The following is a 16,491-nucleotide window of genomic DNA, read 5'->3' on the forward strand; positions in this document are numbered from 1 at the left end:
GGGAGGAAGAGGGAGAGGAGGGGGAGAGGGAGGAAGAGGAGGGGGAGAGGGAGGAAGATGAAGAGGAGGGGGGAGAGGGAGGAAGATGAAGAGGAGGGTGGGGAGGGAGGAAGAGGAGGGAGGTGAAAATGGAGGAAGATGAAGAGGGAGGAAGAGGAGGGTGGTGAAGAGGGAGGAAGAGGAGGGAGGGAGAGGGAGGAAGAGGAGGGTGGGAGAGGGAGGAAGATGGAGGAAGATGAAGATGGAGGAAGAGGGAGGAAGACGAAGATGGAGGAAGATGAAGATGGAGGAAGAGGGAGGAAGATGAAGATGGAGGAAGATGAAGATGGAGGAAGAGGGAAGATGGAGGAAGAGGGAGGAAGATGAAGATGGAGGAAGAGGGAGGAAGAGGGGAAGAGGGAGGAAGATGAAGATGGAGGAAGAGGGAGGAAGATGAAGATGGAGGAAGATGAAGATGGAGGAAGAGGGAGGAAGATGAAGATGGAGGAAGAGGGAGGAAGATGAAGATGGAGGAAGAGGATGATATTTGAGTACAATAGCTGCTCTTACCTCTCCGCTGTCGTCCAGTTTGGACATCCACCCCTTCTTGAAGTTCAGGAGGTCAGGCTGAGGGGAAGCACGATGTTAGTGACTTTGTTTCAAATCAATTTCATGCTTTTGTATACAGAATCAAACAAGACAAGAAACATGTCTACGTTTGCCTTGAATAAAAGCAGCCTTACATACTCAGACTTTTAGAAGCTGATTGCAGGACAGTGATATATATATATATACACAAGTTGACTGTAGGAAGGAACTGTGTGTGCTGTCTTTATCCGTCAAGGTCAGTCATTTGTTTGACCTTCAATCACGAGCAGACCTCAAAGGATTCACAGAGAGAGGAGACAGAAGCTATCGCAGGGCGGGGCAAACTCAATATAGTTACATCTCTTTACAAGCTAAATAACAGCAACCATAATTCTTTCTTTATCATTGTTCATGAAGTAAAAAGAGACAATGCTGCGGACATATTCTGCCACAAAGACCGTAAACCAGTTTCTGCTGTGGAGAAACTTCAATCCACAAGTAGGAACCTCAAAATGTGATGATCCCAGATTAAGATTAGTGTACATTCCTCACTTCTCTTATCTCTCACTAACATGTACATTCCTCACTTTTGAAATCTCTTTCTGAATTCATCATTCCTTTCACTTCCCTCTCTGTTAATATGACTTCTCTCTCATCTCTTATCATGTCTGTGTTTATTCTCTCTTCCTGGTGTTGTTTTAAGCCACAGTACGACCCAGTTTTACCCTGAACAGAATACAAAAGTTAATCTACGCTGCTGTCATGTGAAGGCCTGGTGACTCTCAATAGACCGTGTAAACTAGCATTACTGGGTTAAGATGATATCTGTGTACAACTACAATTATAACCTGATATACCTGATGTGGTCACACACACACACACACACACACACACACACACACACACACACACACACACACACACACACACACACACACACACACACACACACACACACACACACACCCTCTCTCTCTCACACACTCTCTCTCTCACACACACACACACACACACACACACACACACACACACACACACACACACACACACACACACAAATTAATCTTGAACTTTTTTGTAAGTGATTTAGCATTCTGAGCAACTATTAAAGAAATAAAAAGTACAAATTCCACTGTTCCAGATTCTTAAATGTTAGTATTTTCCGGTTTTTTATTGCAAATTATTACTTAAATATCTTTTAACTATTTTTTTTACACAAAACCCAATTTATCCCGGGAAAATAAAGTATTCGGATTCTGTGTATTTGCTCCTTTATGACAGTACATATTGGGCTTCGGGAAACTTTAATCAGCATTTTATTTACCAATTTTCTGACTAATTATATATTATATAAAAACTTTAATGTTTTTCAACCAAACATCAACGTAGTTTTGATTGAGTTTCGAGTTGTGGACAAAACAAGAAACTCGTCATCTGCTCTTAGGCTTTGGGAAGCACAGATCAGCATTTTGCAGCCTCTTCTGACAAGTCATTTTTTGGATTATTTGGGAAATAATCCGCAGATTAACCGACAAATACACAAGCAGCTCTAATCTCGATTTATAATACAAAAGGAAGCTTGTTTTAGGGACTCTTCTCATAAGATCCTCGCTCAAAGTGCTCGACCACTGGAGCATAATGTGTCAGACTTCATCATGAATTCATGAAATGTTATCCAGTCGACACATGCCCACAGTGAGGTCAGAGAGCGGTTACATGAGCAGGACCCAGGAAGAACAGTCCTGCAGCATCTGCTCTGAATCAACCTGATGCCACAGTGCTTCTTCTGTCATGTGTTTTAGAATCAGCGACCTCGCTTTAAAAAGGTCAGCGACAGAGAGAAGAGGGTCAAACTCTGGGGCCTTTCTGAGACGCTTTAATTCAAAGCAACTTACAAAAAGTGCACTCAACCACGAAGATAGACACTCAAAAAGCAAGAATCCTACAAGTATATTAGATTTCAATATGCCAAAAACATTTTAAGGCTTACTGCATTATCTTCAAATAAGCCAAATAATTTCTACTGGGACATGTCTCCAGCTTTAATGTTCAAAAAGCTCTTTATTTTTCTCATACTGCCTGTGCTGCAGCACCTCTTTTCACCCTCTGTCTGAAACCAGAGCCCAGTCTGCTTTGATTGGTTAGCTGGCCGGCTCTGTTGTAATTGGTCAACTGCTTAGAGATGTCCCGCCCCTTACCCTATCACGTATAATGTGTTGGAGCGCTAGATAATAGAAGCTCAAGTGTTACATATTGATGTCATGATGTTATGGAAGTAAACAAAGGAGTCCAATGGAGGTGTTTCAGTTGGTGGGGGGAGAGAAACTGTATGGGACGTTTTAGTTTAACCCACTACAGGAAAGGGAAAACCCCCAGAAGCATAATAGGGCCCCTTTAATGCCAGAATGCCTATTAAAACATGCTGTTTAGTTAAAGTACATTACCTTTCCTAAGCCAATGATACATGTACATGCACTCATATTGTTGACACATACAGCATTATAACGGTTTGCAGAAGCAATATTTGTTATGTTACTTTGCCAAGAAAGCTTTACCAATGTTTTGACAGCGTCTGTGTGTAAACACGTGTCACAGCTGGCTGTAAAGACCGACAGCTAGAGTACAAGCTAACGGCTAATGACTCTTCTGCTACTGTAAACAACACAAGGTGAAGCAACACAGCATGAGTACATGTACAGCTCATCAGGGTAACTCCACGGAAAACAGACAGAAACATTTCAAGTTATATATAAATTGCACATCCCTTGAGCCAAATAAACTTGTACCAGAAAAGACCATCGAAAAATCTTCAACATACACAAAAAGCATCAACCAAAAAACGGCTAGCTCCTGCAGAGTATGTGTGAACATGTAACATTATGTGAAGTGTCTGTGTATAAAGAAGTACCTAAGTCTACTGGTTAATTTAAAGGTTCAGATTGTTAGACAAGGTAGATATAAACTCAAACATAGACGTTGGTGTATAGGTAAAGATATTCAGAAGCAGTATATAAAGTGATCTGAAAGACACATTTATATCATAATCCAGTAATTTATATGATTCTGAAATTGGACATAAAGCACAGAGTACTTTTCCATTTATTTTTTTGAGTATGGTTGGATACTTAAAACGACTTTACTTGTAACAAAGTATTTTCCCAATTTATTATTGGCACATTTACTTCAAAGACATATCTGAATACCTCTGTGTGTAGAGTCATGGAAGAAGTACTCAGATGTTATACATTAAATATAAATTAATTTGCTACAAGTAAAAGTCCTGCATTCAAAATCTTACTTCAGTATAACCACAAAAGTATTAGCTTCAAAATATGTCTAAGTAAAATCAATTTGAAAGCCTAATGGCTCAATTCAGACTCATATAATGTTGCTATATTAAAGCTATTCATGCTTTAATGTGTTTTTTCAAAGCTGGTAGATGTGGAGCTAATTTCAATTACTTTATATGCTGTACAAAGTAGAATATTTGGCGTGTAAAGTACCACGATTAAATCATTTGTTAATCTTAATGGCCCATTCAGACTCATATGTTAAATTGCTGCATTAGGCCTAACTATAAATATGTGCATCACAGCTGGTAGATGTGGAGCTCATTTTAATGACTTTATACACTGCAAAAAGTAGAATATTGGCTTTTCAAAATGTAGTGGAGTAAAAGTAGCCAACAAAGTAACATAAAATAAAAACACTCTTTTACAGCTACAAATTGTACTTAAGTAGCTTACAATACATTCAGGAAGGAGTGACAGGGAAAAACCAAACAGCTTTTTAACTTACCGTCATGATAACAGGGTCCAGCGAGGGTAAAATAAAGACAAAAGAAGAGTACCGTTACTTAGGGTAAAAAAAAACTCTTAATCCCACTCGTCAGTTTTTAGAGGGTAAAAACTTCACTTTCTCGCAGGAAACCGACGTTATGCGAAATTAGATAAAACCCCGCCATTCATCCCCATGTTAACAGAATCAAGCGAACCGCCGACCAGCGTCAAACGCGGAGTCTGTGTCCAGTTTTCAGGGGGAAATACATGGAGAAAACACGGGTTGAATGTTGTTTTAAAAGGTGGTAATTTCACAACTTTGTTCAGCTAGTAACACTCCTTTTCTCGGCTGTGTTTTCTCGCTGCCTCCCTCTCTGTGTCTGCCACTTCCTGGGCGGATCCGAGAAGATCGGTTGAGAAAACAAGCGCACCCTACCTAACCACACGGTGCTGTAAACAGAGAAGTACTCACACATTGTACCAAGATATATAGCAGAAATACTGCATTGCAAACATACTCAGTTACATGAAGAAGTCTTGCACTTAAAATTGTACTGGAGTAAAAGCATTGCTGGTTTGTGGTGAAGTACATTTACTCAAGTCCTGATAAGTAAGTAAGTAGTAGGCCTAGTATAAGTAGGTTTTACATGTTGTACTTTTACATTAAGTATTTGTATTTTATGTTACTTTATACTTCCACATTTTGAAAGCCAATATTGTACTTTTTACCCCACTACATGTATTTGCAGTGGTGTAAAGTAACTAAGTACATTTACTCAAGTACTGTACAATTCTGAGGTAGGCTACTTGTACTTTACTTGAGTATTTAAATGTTATGCTAATTTGTACTTCTACTCCACTACAATTCAGAGGTAAATGGTGTACTTTTACTCCACTACATGTATTTAATACCTTTAGTTACTTTACAGATGTGGATGAATGATGTGAAATATAATCAAGTGTTAAATCAGACTTTTCCACCTGGAGTAAATTCACAAGCTACCCTGCAGTATACAAAGTCATTCAAACTAGCTGCACCTTTACCAGCTTTGAGAACACTTTATTGAGTTATCAAACAGAGTATTTTTACAATTAAATATGGCTAATGTTACATAAGTGAAAGATTTGAATACTTCTTTCTCCACGGAGTAAAAGTACAAAAACATCAGCATTAAAATATGCTGTAAGTACCAAAAGTAAAAGTACCTTTTTGTATTATCGCACATTTCAGAATCGTGTTTATTTAATTATTGTATTAGAATTATTGATGCAATAATGTGTTAATCAATTAAATGTTGCACATATTTGATTTACGATATACTGCTGGATAGCTTAATAATATATAATAATTTATTAGTTTTTTTACATTTTGTATCATTCGTTTAAATCTGCAAAGTAGCGTGTAACTAAAGAGTTTAAATAAATGTAGTAGAGTCAAAAGTACAGCAGTTGCATACAACATTTGCTGCAGGTAAAATAATAAAGTAGAAAAATGTGAAAACACTCAATTGTACTTCAATAACTTTACTAAAGTACAGTAATTAGGTATATGTACTTAGCTACTTTCCAATACGAGCTATAAAAGCAGTGTTTGGGGGCTGAAGGGGGTCCGGTGGGATCCCCAGTTTCATGAGGTTTAATATTTCTCTGGATAATCACAGCCACTACTGGTTTTTAAAGAAAAAATGTGCAAAAAGTTCTGTTTAATATGAGGTGTCACTCCCCTCCTCTCCTCGGGACCATACATCTCCACCTTGACACAAAAAAGTGTAAGTAATCCAAAACTTTCAAAAGAATCATAACACATTTAAGTGCTGTATTTTTCTGACTGAAAATATTTAGGATTTGCAAACAAAGCAGCACTCCCCCCTCCAAAATCCTCTCTTAGTAGCTATTGGTTTCAGTTCAGGAATTTCAACACATGCCTCAGCAGACCACAATTGAGAAAGCTCAGTCAGTCTTATGAAATGCCTGTAGGGTGTAGGTGAAGTCAGAAGCCAGCCGTTAAAACAGTTAAAATGTAGATACACTGCAGATATGGCAGCCGGTTAGGGTGCCAAGTACATAAACTCTTTACAGTTGTCAACAGGATCTGTGTGAACGCTCGACAAGCTGCCAGCCTGTCTAGTAAATATGTAACAGAAAGATACCGTATATTGAAATAAGAGCGAAGGGCAATAAACTTATATTGAACCGTATGTGCTCTGGGTTTATTATCTTCATTACAAATATTTGTAATCAGCTGTTACCTCACCCTCCATATGGCACGCTGGGAGACATGATATTTCCACTTACATGCATTACTGTAAACACACCGGTTATATCACATACCTGCATTTGTTCTGATCTGTTGTGGTTACTTTTCCAAGAACTTCCCTCATCTGCTGAGGGACTGCCAGACCTCTGAAAGGGAACAGCTTGTAGGTAAGAGGATAATCAATTTCCGATTGTGCAAAAACAGGGAAGCCTCTGGAGTTTCACATCCACAGACTTTTGTATGTGGATGTGGAAGATGTGGTTAAGCATTAACATGTTGCAGGTGGAAACAACGCAGCTGCAATGCAACTGCAACTGATTATATCATGCAGGGTTTGTGCACTTTGGGGTCATACAGCTCCATTTCTAACCCCTTTTATCCTCTGTCTATGCTTTGAAATTTCATGTTTTTGTTGCATTTGATATTCTCCAAGCAACATTTAGTTTGATCAACTGTACTAAAACCTTCTTTGTCCAGACCGGCGTACCTGCAATGATGTGTAGGAGTGAGCCCGGGAAAGATACCCACTGCCACCGTAGTGCCAGTCTCTCTCAGTCTCCCCTGTTTCCTCCCACTCTCTGGAGGGATGCTTGCTAAGGGAATGGCTGGAAAAGCACAAAAATGTCATCATCGGTGTGTCTAAAAAGGTAAAATGTATTCAATCTATTTGTGTGGAAGAAGCAGAGCCATCTAGATTAACCACAAGGACATTGGGTTTCATCACCATCAACATATCCTTCATGTTACACAATGTATTGTTAACTGTTATGTGTAATGTTAACAAGCGACAAGCGTTTAAAGGGGACATAATATGCGCATTTATGTTCAAACTTTTATTTTGGTTTTCTATATTTTTAGTCCCATTTATGCTAAAGCACTGACAAAGTGAGTTCTTCCATGAAATTCCCCCCTCAACAGCTCTCATTTCAATCTTTGTGATGTAAAATATGGAAGCCCATTTACGCCAATGTGACTCAAAATAAAGATCCTATTAGACTTTGTTTGTTAGACTATTGATTAAGTATCTCAAAATGACTTAGTGTCTCCAAATAATGAGCAGTTTTCCTAAAATAATGACAAACTTTCATGAATAATGACTGCCAGGCAATAATTCAGGTCCCTCTTACGTATCTGGAACATCGGCAACATGTACTTTAGTTGTGAACAAGGCACTTCAGGGTCTTTCTTTTCAATTACAAGGCTATGTGTTATTTTAATGACGTTAAATGGGCTTCCATAGGTATATAAGTCTGACCTGGCTGGTTTAAAGAGCTCCTGTCTCCGAGAGGGTTGCGGGGTCTGAGGCCGAACCATATGGCCTGGCCCTTCTCTCTGATGGATCATTTTGACCTTCGGCACGTCGGCTAGCATGGCGTACTCCTCCTTGTTCCGTGCTGTGGACCCCGTAGACATCTGGCCCGACTCTGAGGACTCCACGGAGCTTTGAGAGGAGGTATGCCTCCGCAGTTGAATCTGAGGGGATGGAGAAAGGCTTCGTACACGTTGGAAAGGCTTTTTTTCGATAGGGGAAGGGCGGCGATCCTCATTGCGTCGACCCTCATGGCGGATATCCTCATGACGGTGATCCTCATTACAACGATTCTCATTACGGCGATCCTCATGACGGGGAACCTCATGACGGCGATCCTCATGACGGCGATCCTCATGACGGCGATCCTCATGACGGCGATCCTCATGACGGCGATCCTCATGACGGCGATCCTCATGACGGCGATCCTCATGACGGGGATCCTCATGACGGGGATCCTCAAGGCCACGTCTACCAACCCTGGATCTTCCGGGACTCGTGGGTTCTTCCAAGGTGACGAAAGTTGTTCTGCTGCCATTCGTGGTCCGCCTGGAGGGAGAAGCAGCACGAGATGCAGAGGAGCTGCGGAGGGAATGAGACGACTCCCGCATGGAGCGTGGAGGGGGATTGGAATCAGATTTTGAGTCATGGTGAGTGTTTTTTCTTTGAAAGGAATGGCTTGAATCTCCATTGGTGGCATTTCTTAGGATTGAGTAGCCCGGTGCGTCACTGTTCCCTATTCTAGTGGGAGAAGAGTTGCGGCTGATGAGATTCTTGCTTTTAAGGAAGCTGCTAGTTTCTGTTTTCCGCAGTGAGGGCTGATCGGGAGGATCATAGCTTTTTCTTGAGGGCAACAAAGCGTGGCTATCACGACTTTTGACAGGACTGTTTACCTCAGACTTACGCAGCAGGGACTGAGAAGGAGCTTCGTAGCTTCTCCGTGAAGGGGAGGAGTTTCGACTTTCACGACTACGGCCACGTAAAGAACTACTGGTGTCTGTTTTCTTAAGTTGGTTCTGAGTAGGGGTTTCATTGCCTCTCCTTCCAGGAGACGAACAACGGCTGTCTCGACCTCGACTACCAACGGCAGGGCTTGAATCAGTCTTACGGAGCGCCGATGGACTTGTGCCATAACCCCGTCTGGTTGGAGACACGACAGGGCTTTCGTATTCTTGTTCATTGAGTCCATTCTTAGCTGTTGAGTTACGTAGAAGTACCTGGCTTTCAATATCATATCCTTCTCTTATGGGGGAGCCACAGCGTCCATGGTGACTACGTCCGCTTAGAGACATAATTGATTCAGTTTTGCGAAGAGGAGATTGGCTAGACGAACTGTTACTTTTTCTTGGTGGTGAGTATTTGTTACTGTCACGCACAGCATCAGAAGATCTCCTAGATGGAGACGAGTTATGACTGTCACGCCCACGTCCTTGAGATGAACTGCTGGTCATTTCAGGTTTTCGAAGAGACATTTGTCCTGAAAGTTTAGAGTCTCTTCTTGAGGGAGGTGAGCTTAAGCTGTCACGCCCTCGACCGCTCAAAGACCCATTTCCTTCAGTTCTCTTCAAGGCACTCCTAAAATCTGAAACTGTGCTGGACTGGGATTTGACTGGACCAGCACATGATTTAAAGTTTCTCGGCAGCGTTCCTGACTCAACACGTTGCCCATTTGTTCCTTGCAAGGTGTTTCTGTACCCTGGCTCCGGCCCTTGTGAACGCCCTCCACCATCAAAGTTATGCCTGCTGAGGGAAGCAGTCGACTCACTGCGTCTGAATGGTAGGTTTCCACGTGAGGGAGAAGAAGAGCGGGACTGGAGAGCTGAGCCAGGCCTTGAGGACTCAAAACGTCCTGACTGCTGATAGGAAGAGACTTGAGAAGAAGGGTTTCCCCGGCCATATGAACTGTTGAATCCTTTCCGCCCGGTGGACGCCAGCGACTCTGCTATCTTGAAAGGAGTGGGACTTGGAGAGCGGGGGCCGACTTGTGCCTCAACCTCGACGGAAATGTCATAAGGGTCAGGAGGCAGGATTTCCACATCCAGGTCGTCATTGAAAGTGTCCGGTGCCTGCCTTTCAGAGGCCACACCAAGATTAGGGTTTCTGAATGGGATGGTGTCTTTTGGCTCTATGCTTCTGGTGCTGAAGAGAGGATGTCCTCTCTCAAAATGTCGGTAAGGGGATGATGGGCTGTGATCCCGGATAGAGCTGACACCCGTTGCCTTTCCCAGGGAGAAGTACCCACTTTCCCGCTTCCCTCCGTTTTCTTTAAACCCTGGAAGAAAATGGATGTCAGGCAGTGTGACAGAAATAGAAACAAGGGGTAAGGGTAACAGAAATAAGAGATGCGCACCTTAAAGACCAACTACTGACACTAACTGAGCTATATTGTATTACTGGTAATTGCTCTGCGACACCTCAGCTGGTGACATCAAATAGTATTGCCAAGGAAAGAACACCTTCGACTGTAACTTGATATGGATTGGTCAAGTGCTGTAAGTCATAGGTTTCCTGACAGCTGCGTCTACTGGTGCGCGGGACTCATACATGTGCCAAGAAATTATTGAAACAATGGGCAAGCGTACCTGATTGACTGCCAAAATTGTCCCTGCTTCGGGCTTCTTCCATCCATGCCCGAGGGTTTGGCCGATGGGGTGGAGGGTCGAGTCGGGTCATCGTGAGTTTGGTCGAACGGCGACGGATCGGCAAGTATTTGTCCTCTGCACTTACTGAGTCCTGGTAGTCTCGACAGCTACAAGAAAGACAACAGGTAGAGATTGATCGAGGAAAAAGAAGGAAAAGGCAACAACTTTGAATGAGTATAGTATGTATTGCATAGGGTAGACCCGCAACATGAACGTTTAAGGTAGTACAAACTAAATCAATAAACATCAAAGGTCACCACCCAGTGCGCCTACCTGTCAGTGCTGTCGTCGTCGTCACCGTCACAGATATAAAGCTCACAGTCGGGGCTCAGGATGCAAAAAGAGCTTTCTCCATAACCAACACGGCCTCCGTTGACATCACAGTAGCTGCTCACCACCGACAGACAGTCTGAATCCTCCTGATAGCATGACAAGGTTGGACAGGGACCAATCAGCAAACTCAATGTCTCAAGATGAAGAGGAACAGATGGTGTGAGTCTCGTCAGTCGCTGTAACTCCTAACAAAGGCAATGCTTACCAAATGTCAATATGACACTATCTGATGAATGCAAATACTGAAAGTCCCTAATTTCGTCTGTCTGGCTCCATCTTCTTGAGTGCAGGGTTAGCTGTGTCCTTCCCCTCTGTACTCTCTGACACACACTCACATGTTGAGCCTGCCGTTCGATTAGGGTTACACCTCTGTAACCCGACCTGACTCGTGGCTTTCCTCATTAATTTTTCATCCATTTTTTCTTGACATAAAGCCTGAAGGAGTCTTATAAGGGATCTCAAACTGTGACTTCACTGTCTGTTAATGTCAGAAATTGGCATCTGACCCTCGATGAAACTACAGGTGGGCTCTCATAGTGGAGCTATTTGGTACAACTAATGCACTGGAACATATTACTGCAACCAGACGAGGGTGGTTGTGTCACAGAAGAAGGATAACTAAAGAAGTAGAGCTCTGACTCTATTCATTTTTCAAATGAACGTGCCCGTCCTTTCTGTGCGTTGCCCCTCTGTCTAAGATTACAAGAGATTCCCAAGAGGGCAGTAAGTGATCCAGCTTCATTAATTTATAATAGGAGCCACTGCTCTCATTCTACGTCTCTGACCTTTTCTTTAATTTACTCACAAGCCACAAAGACTCATACAAGACCTCATGAGCTGTGTTTACATGTGGGCTGTGTTCAACTAAAAGGTTCTTGATATCGTTGCAAATTAACGGAATCACTGACTTTCGGGTTAAGTGAGAAGTTATTTGTTTAAGTTGATTATTCTCTGTTTGAAACCTTGTGCATTATTTCTGATCTACACTACAGGAGAACTTATACTGTTTCCCATTGACTTAGTATCTGACCTCATTGTCTTTCTGACCTCACCTGTGACTTCTAATGCACTCACCTTTCTGCAGGTTGTTAATCCCATTACTCAGCACGTATTCTAGTCCTGCCATCCCATCTCTACTCTGTTCGCCTTCCTCTCTTCTCTCTTACCTTGCTGCTGGTGTCTCTTTCCTCTGCCTGGGATGAGATCGGTGTTAAAAGCACTCCTTTCACCGATCCGATCCCAGTGAAAGCCCCAGTTTTGGTCCCAATTCCAGTCTCTTTGTTGGGTTTCGGCTGTGGTGCTTCCTCTTCGGCGCTAACACCTGCTCCGGTGTGCAGGTGCTTCTGGCGCAGGCATTCCTGGCAGCGGGAGGGGTCGAAAATGTTGGGCTGGAACTTGGGGCAAATGGGCTCGTCGTTGGAGATGGGCATGGTGAGTCCGGAGGGGTCAACTGCCCAATCATCGCAACCCAGAGAAAAACTGGGATACAGCAGCAAGGGGTGCACAAATAAAACTTCTGAGTATAAATGAAAGACTTCTGTTAGAAATGTGACTTCACTTGAATCACTTTTTATATACCCGTGGTGATGCAACATTTCCAGAGCATCTTCCACAACAAAGTGTGAGAAAACACAAGAAAGAGCATGGCTATTATTTATCTTGAGAATAAAAAGAAACCATGTTTAATTCTGCCTCACTGGACACAGGTGTAATGAAAGAGCAGCAGCTGTGAATGAATACTAAAGAGGATGTTTTAGGTCATAGTTCAGTGAAGATCGAAGGCAGTGATAACTAATCACTCTGGAAGACAGTGAAACACAATCCAGCGAGAACACGGTCTAAAGCTCCCCCCAGAATAGTATTACTACTAACTGGCACATGTACTGTAATTTACCAGCATTTACAAGTAGCACAATCTCTAGAAATTAAAGTCCTATCAAGAAAGCTAAAAGACGGATAAGTAGGATATTTTGTTTGTATAGAAATGATAAGAATGTATGAGCTTTACCTGACAAGAGGCTCCCGCTGTCAGCTCCACTTTGTCACTATGAGTGTGAGGATAAACTACCCATCAGACCCCCATCGGACACATGCCTCCTCTTCCCCATGCTCTCTATCCTTCGAGCTGCCAAACCCTCAAATCAATCCGATTGGCTGATCTGACAATGAGTGAAACTGAGGCACCTGTGGCGGCCATTGTGGCTCTCGGTTAACTCAGCAGAGACCCCGACACAGACACTGAAAAAGAGCCAACATGGAGCCAGTGGCCTGCCGGGTTCCCTTTGAGCGGTTGTATTAGATATCATGGGCTTTAGAAAGCCAAATGAAACGCTCATGCTAGTGACAGCTGGCACACGCTGGCTCAGGTTAACGTAAATAAATAAACACAGGTGAGAAGGGGGGTTAACATACATTCACATTGGCTCTGTGCTTCAGAGGTTCTAGAATAAGCTGGCTGGTTCTCCTTTAGATCACAGACACACACAGGTACTGCTGAGCTGTGAGGAAACGCACAGCTCAGGGTTGGTTTCCTGATGCTCTGCAGAGGATGTTGACTACAGCGTCAGGTTTCCTATTGAACAATAGAAAGACAAAAATTCCACACGGAGCACCCTGACAGTTCGGGCATCACAAGGTCACTTGTTAGCAGTCTTTTATTAGAGAAAATGCAGGTAAATACAGTAAACGTTAAAGAAATGACATTACAAAAACAGTTTTTGCACAGGATTTCAAGAGGCGGGTACAGAAGGAACTTGTCCCACAGTGGGCGTCCACATTAAGTTGTGTTTCCACATTTTGCAGAATATACACATCCTGCTCGAACACAGGAGCTTCAATACTTCAAAGTCCATTTTTTTCTCTACGGCATCCTGACACAAGAAGTCTCTCCACCAGTTCCAACCCTTTCACTCGTTTGGGTGGTGCAGCTTCTTCCCGGTCAGTCTCCGTCTCTGCCACTTGCCTCTTTTTGTAACCTTCTTTTTACCATCCGACGAGCCGCTCTTCTTCTCTGTCGCTCGGCCTTTCCTCTTCTGCTTCTTGGCGGTGAACCTGGTGAGCGACTTATTCAGGGAGCGGATCCTGTAGCAGCGGGAGAGAGGAGAAAAAAAAGAAATGCAGCTGGAGTGAGAGAGAGCAGCTGGAGGAAGACACACAGACAAATGGAAAAAACATCTGAAGAAGGACGTCGTGTCACCACGGACTCAAGACTAAATGTGCATTTATCTGATGTGTTGTACACGTTTAATCCGTGAAAAGGTCAAATACTTCTCAATTATTCTACCACTATAAATCTATTTTCAAAACGTACAGATGTTCCACTGAAGAAACACACTGTATAATTAAAGTATGGGTAAGAGATGTAATACATATATATAGGGCTGCTCGATTATTTGGGTCAATAATTGTCATTGCGATTATTAAATGCAATTATTCATTAACTTTGAAAACCTCCATTTATTGGAGCAAAAAATGTGAACAGTATGTTTTTAACAGTTGATTACCCTGAACTTTAAGTAAAATTCAACTGAAAAAAAAAAAATTATAATAATAATCGTTTCATTTAGATTATGTTTCAAAAAAAAAAAGTATTAATAGTATAAAAAAAATAATCGTTTTATTTCGATTACGTTGTTTTCGTAATCGTTGCAAGCCATAATCGTAATCGCGATTAAAATACGATTAATTGAGCAACCCTACATATATATATATATATATACTTTGTTGAAGTGCCGACAAATATGAGAATATGTGGCTTCGTTTACTAAGTTTTAAATCTCATATGAAATGCTTAGACATTGTGTTTGTGTAATTATTTTTGGACAAATCGCACCAATGAATCTTTCACAGTTTCAAACCAAATCGACTCTCCCCTTTTTAAAGCTTTGTTCTTTCTAAAAACCTTTACAAATGTTGTGTGTGTTAATTACTGTGATCCCCTTTTTGAATTATATTAATTTGTAGTATTTACTTTCTTGTACTTTTGTTTGAAAAACACAAACATTTTCTCTGCATGGCCTTATCTGTAAAACTGAATATAAATAAAACAATTGAATCGTATACAGACAAGGTGACAGAGCCCAAAGTGATGTCTGAAAAAACCACACAATAAAAACCTCATGATGATGAACAGCTTACTTTTTGTTCATGATTGGATTCCCAGATTTTCTTGGCATTGGTCTTCTTTCCTCCCTCAATTCCTCGTCTTCCTCCTTGCCTTCCTCCTTGCTCTCCTTCTTGCCCTCCTCCTTGCCCTCCTCGTCGCCCTTGGAAAAGAAAAGATTCTCAGTGTTAGAGGAGTTGTATTGGCCTCAGTATCATCCCCTCTATGGAGCTATACGCAGTTACAGTAAAGTTGGGCCTGATAAAGAACAGCTGTTCTGATTAATTGAGGCTTTACAGTTTACCTCCGTTTCTGCGGGTCCGAGCAGGTGAGCTCCTGAGAGGTCAAGATCACTGATGGTTGTCACGGTGACGGTGTGGTTGGGGTGATCGTACTGCACAGACTCGGTTGTCGCGGTAATCACATCTTCGAGATCATCGTCCTCGCATTCCTCTGAGAGATTCAATTAAAATGAAAAATATTCAGTAAATCCAGATTATCAAATGTTATGAATCAGTAAAAAGATCAGCAACAGACTTTAGGTCTTAAAGATCTTAAATATTATACTGTTTCTCATCAATATATCACAGGTCTCAGATATACACAGAGCCTGTCTCTGATTGGCTGAAACACAGATCATTGCAGCATCCCATAATCCTTTTGTTGATGTAGAAAAGACATGAACAAGTGGATTTTGCTTAATAGGTGACCTTTAACTCACCGAGAGCATCTGTCCTCTCCTTCAGAAGCCTTAGGTATTCCTTATGCCTCTGAAAGCAGATAGTCAAACATGTTATCAGTAAATACTTTATTCATTCACAAGACAGATTTGAAGCGTGTGCTCTTTTATGTCACACTTACTTCTTCTCGGACTCTGATCTGCTCCTCCTTGATTTTCTTTTTGATTTCTGCCACGGCTACCTTTCTCCTTTCCACTTTACGTTTATGGAAACCCGTTAGATAGTCTCTGGCAGAAGCAGAAGAAGAACAACTTAAAGAAACATGTCACCTTTTAAAGCAGGGGTGTCAAACTCAAATACACAGTGGGCCAAAATTTAAAAAATGGGTACTAGTCGAGGGCCGGACTGGTTCAATGTTTATTGCAAAACTTATTGAAATGAACTTATTGCACATATTAAACCTGGAACTAACAAAGCTTAAATTATTGCCTATAAAAACAACATTAAACATTAAATAATCAGTTGCATTCATTTCTTATGGCTCTATCTGCAGCTTTTGCAGAGTCATTTCTTATGATTACATTTTCCCACAGGCCAACAACAGCTTCAAAAAAACTATTTCCCTCAAAGAGAAAACCAAACATGCCCTGTTGTCGTGGAGAGAAAGTGCAGAAGGAAACATCCATTAAACTCAGTGTGCTGCTCTGTGATGCTAGTTCAGATACTTGGCATCTCATCTTGGGTGCAAGCTCATCAATGTTTGGGCTCAGGCTCTGAGCTGAGGAGACCCTCAGGATGGAGTGAAGGTGTGCGTGCAATATA

General features: G+C 41.9%; 1 protein-coding gene across 1 annotated transcript; it reads right to left on the reverse strand.

The window, feature by feature from the left end:
- Positions 1-13,523: 13,523 nt before the first annotated feature.
- Positions 13,524-15,980, reverse strand: nol12 (nucleolar protein 12; the record flags this gene model as incomplete). The annotated part of the gene is made up of 5 exons (XM_010773987.1): positions 13,524-13,968; positions 15,025-15,152; positions 15,294-15,442; positions 15,711-15,759; positions 15,851-15,980. Coding segments are annotated over 5 exons (631 nt in total), but the record flags the coding sequence as incomplete, so codon positions are not given.
- Positions 15,981-16,491: the final 511 nt, after the last annotated feature.

This window comes from Notothenia coriiceps, unplaced genomic scaffold, assembly GCF_000735185.1.
Source record: "Notothenia coriiceps isolate Sejong01 unplaced genomic scaffold, NC01 NC01_scaffold00013292, whole genome shotgun sequence".
NCBI classification, from domain to species: domain Eukaryota; kingdom Metazoa; phylum Chordata; class Actinopteri; order Perciformes; family Nototheniidae; genus Notothenia; species Notothenia coriiceps.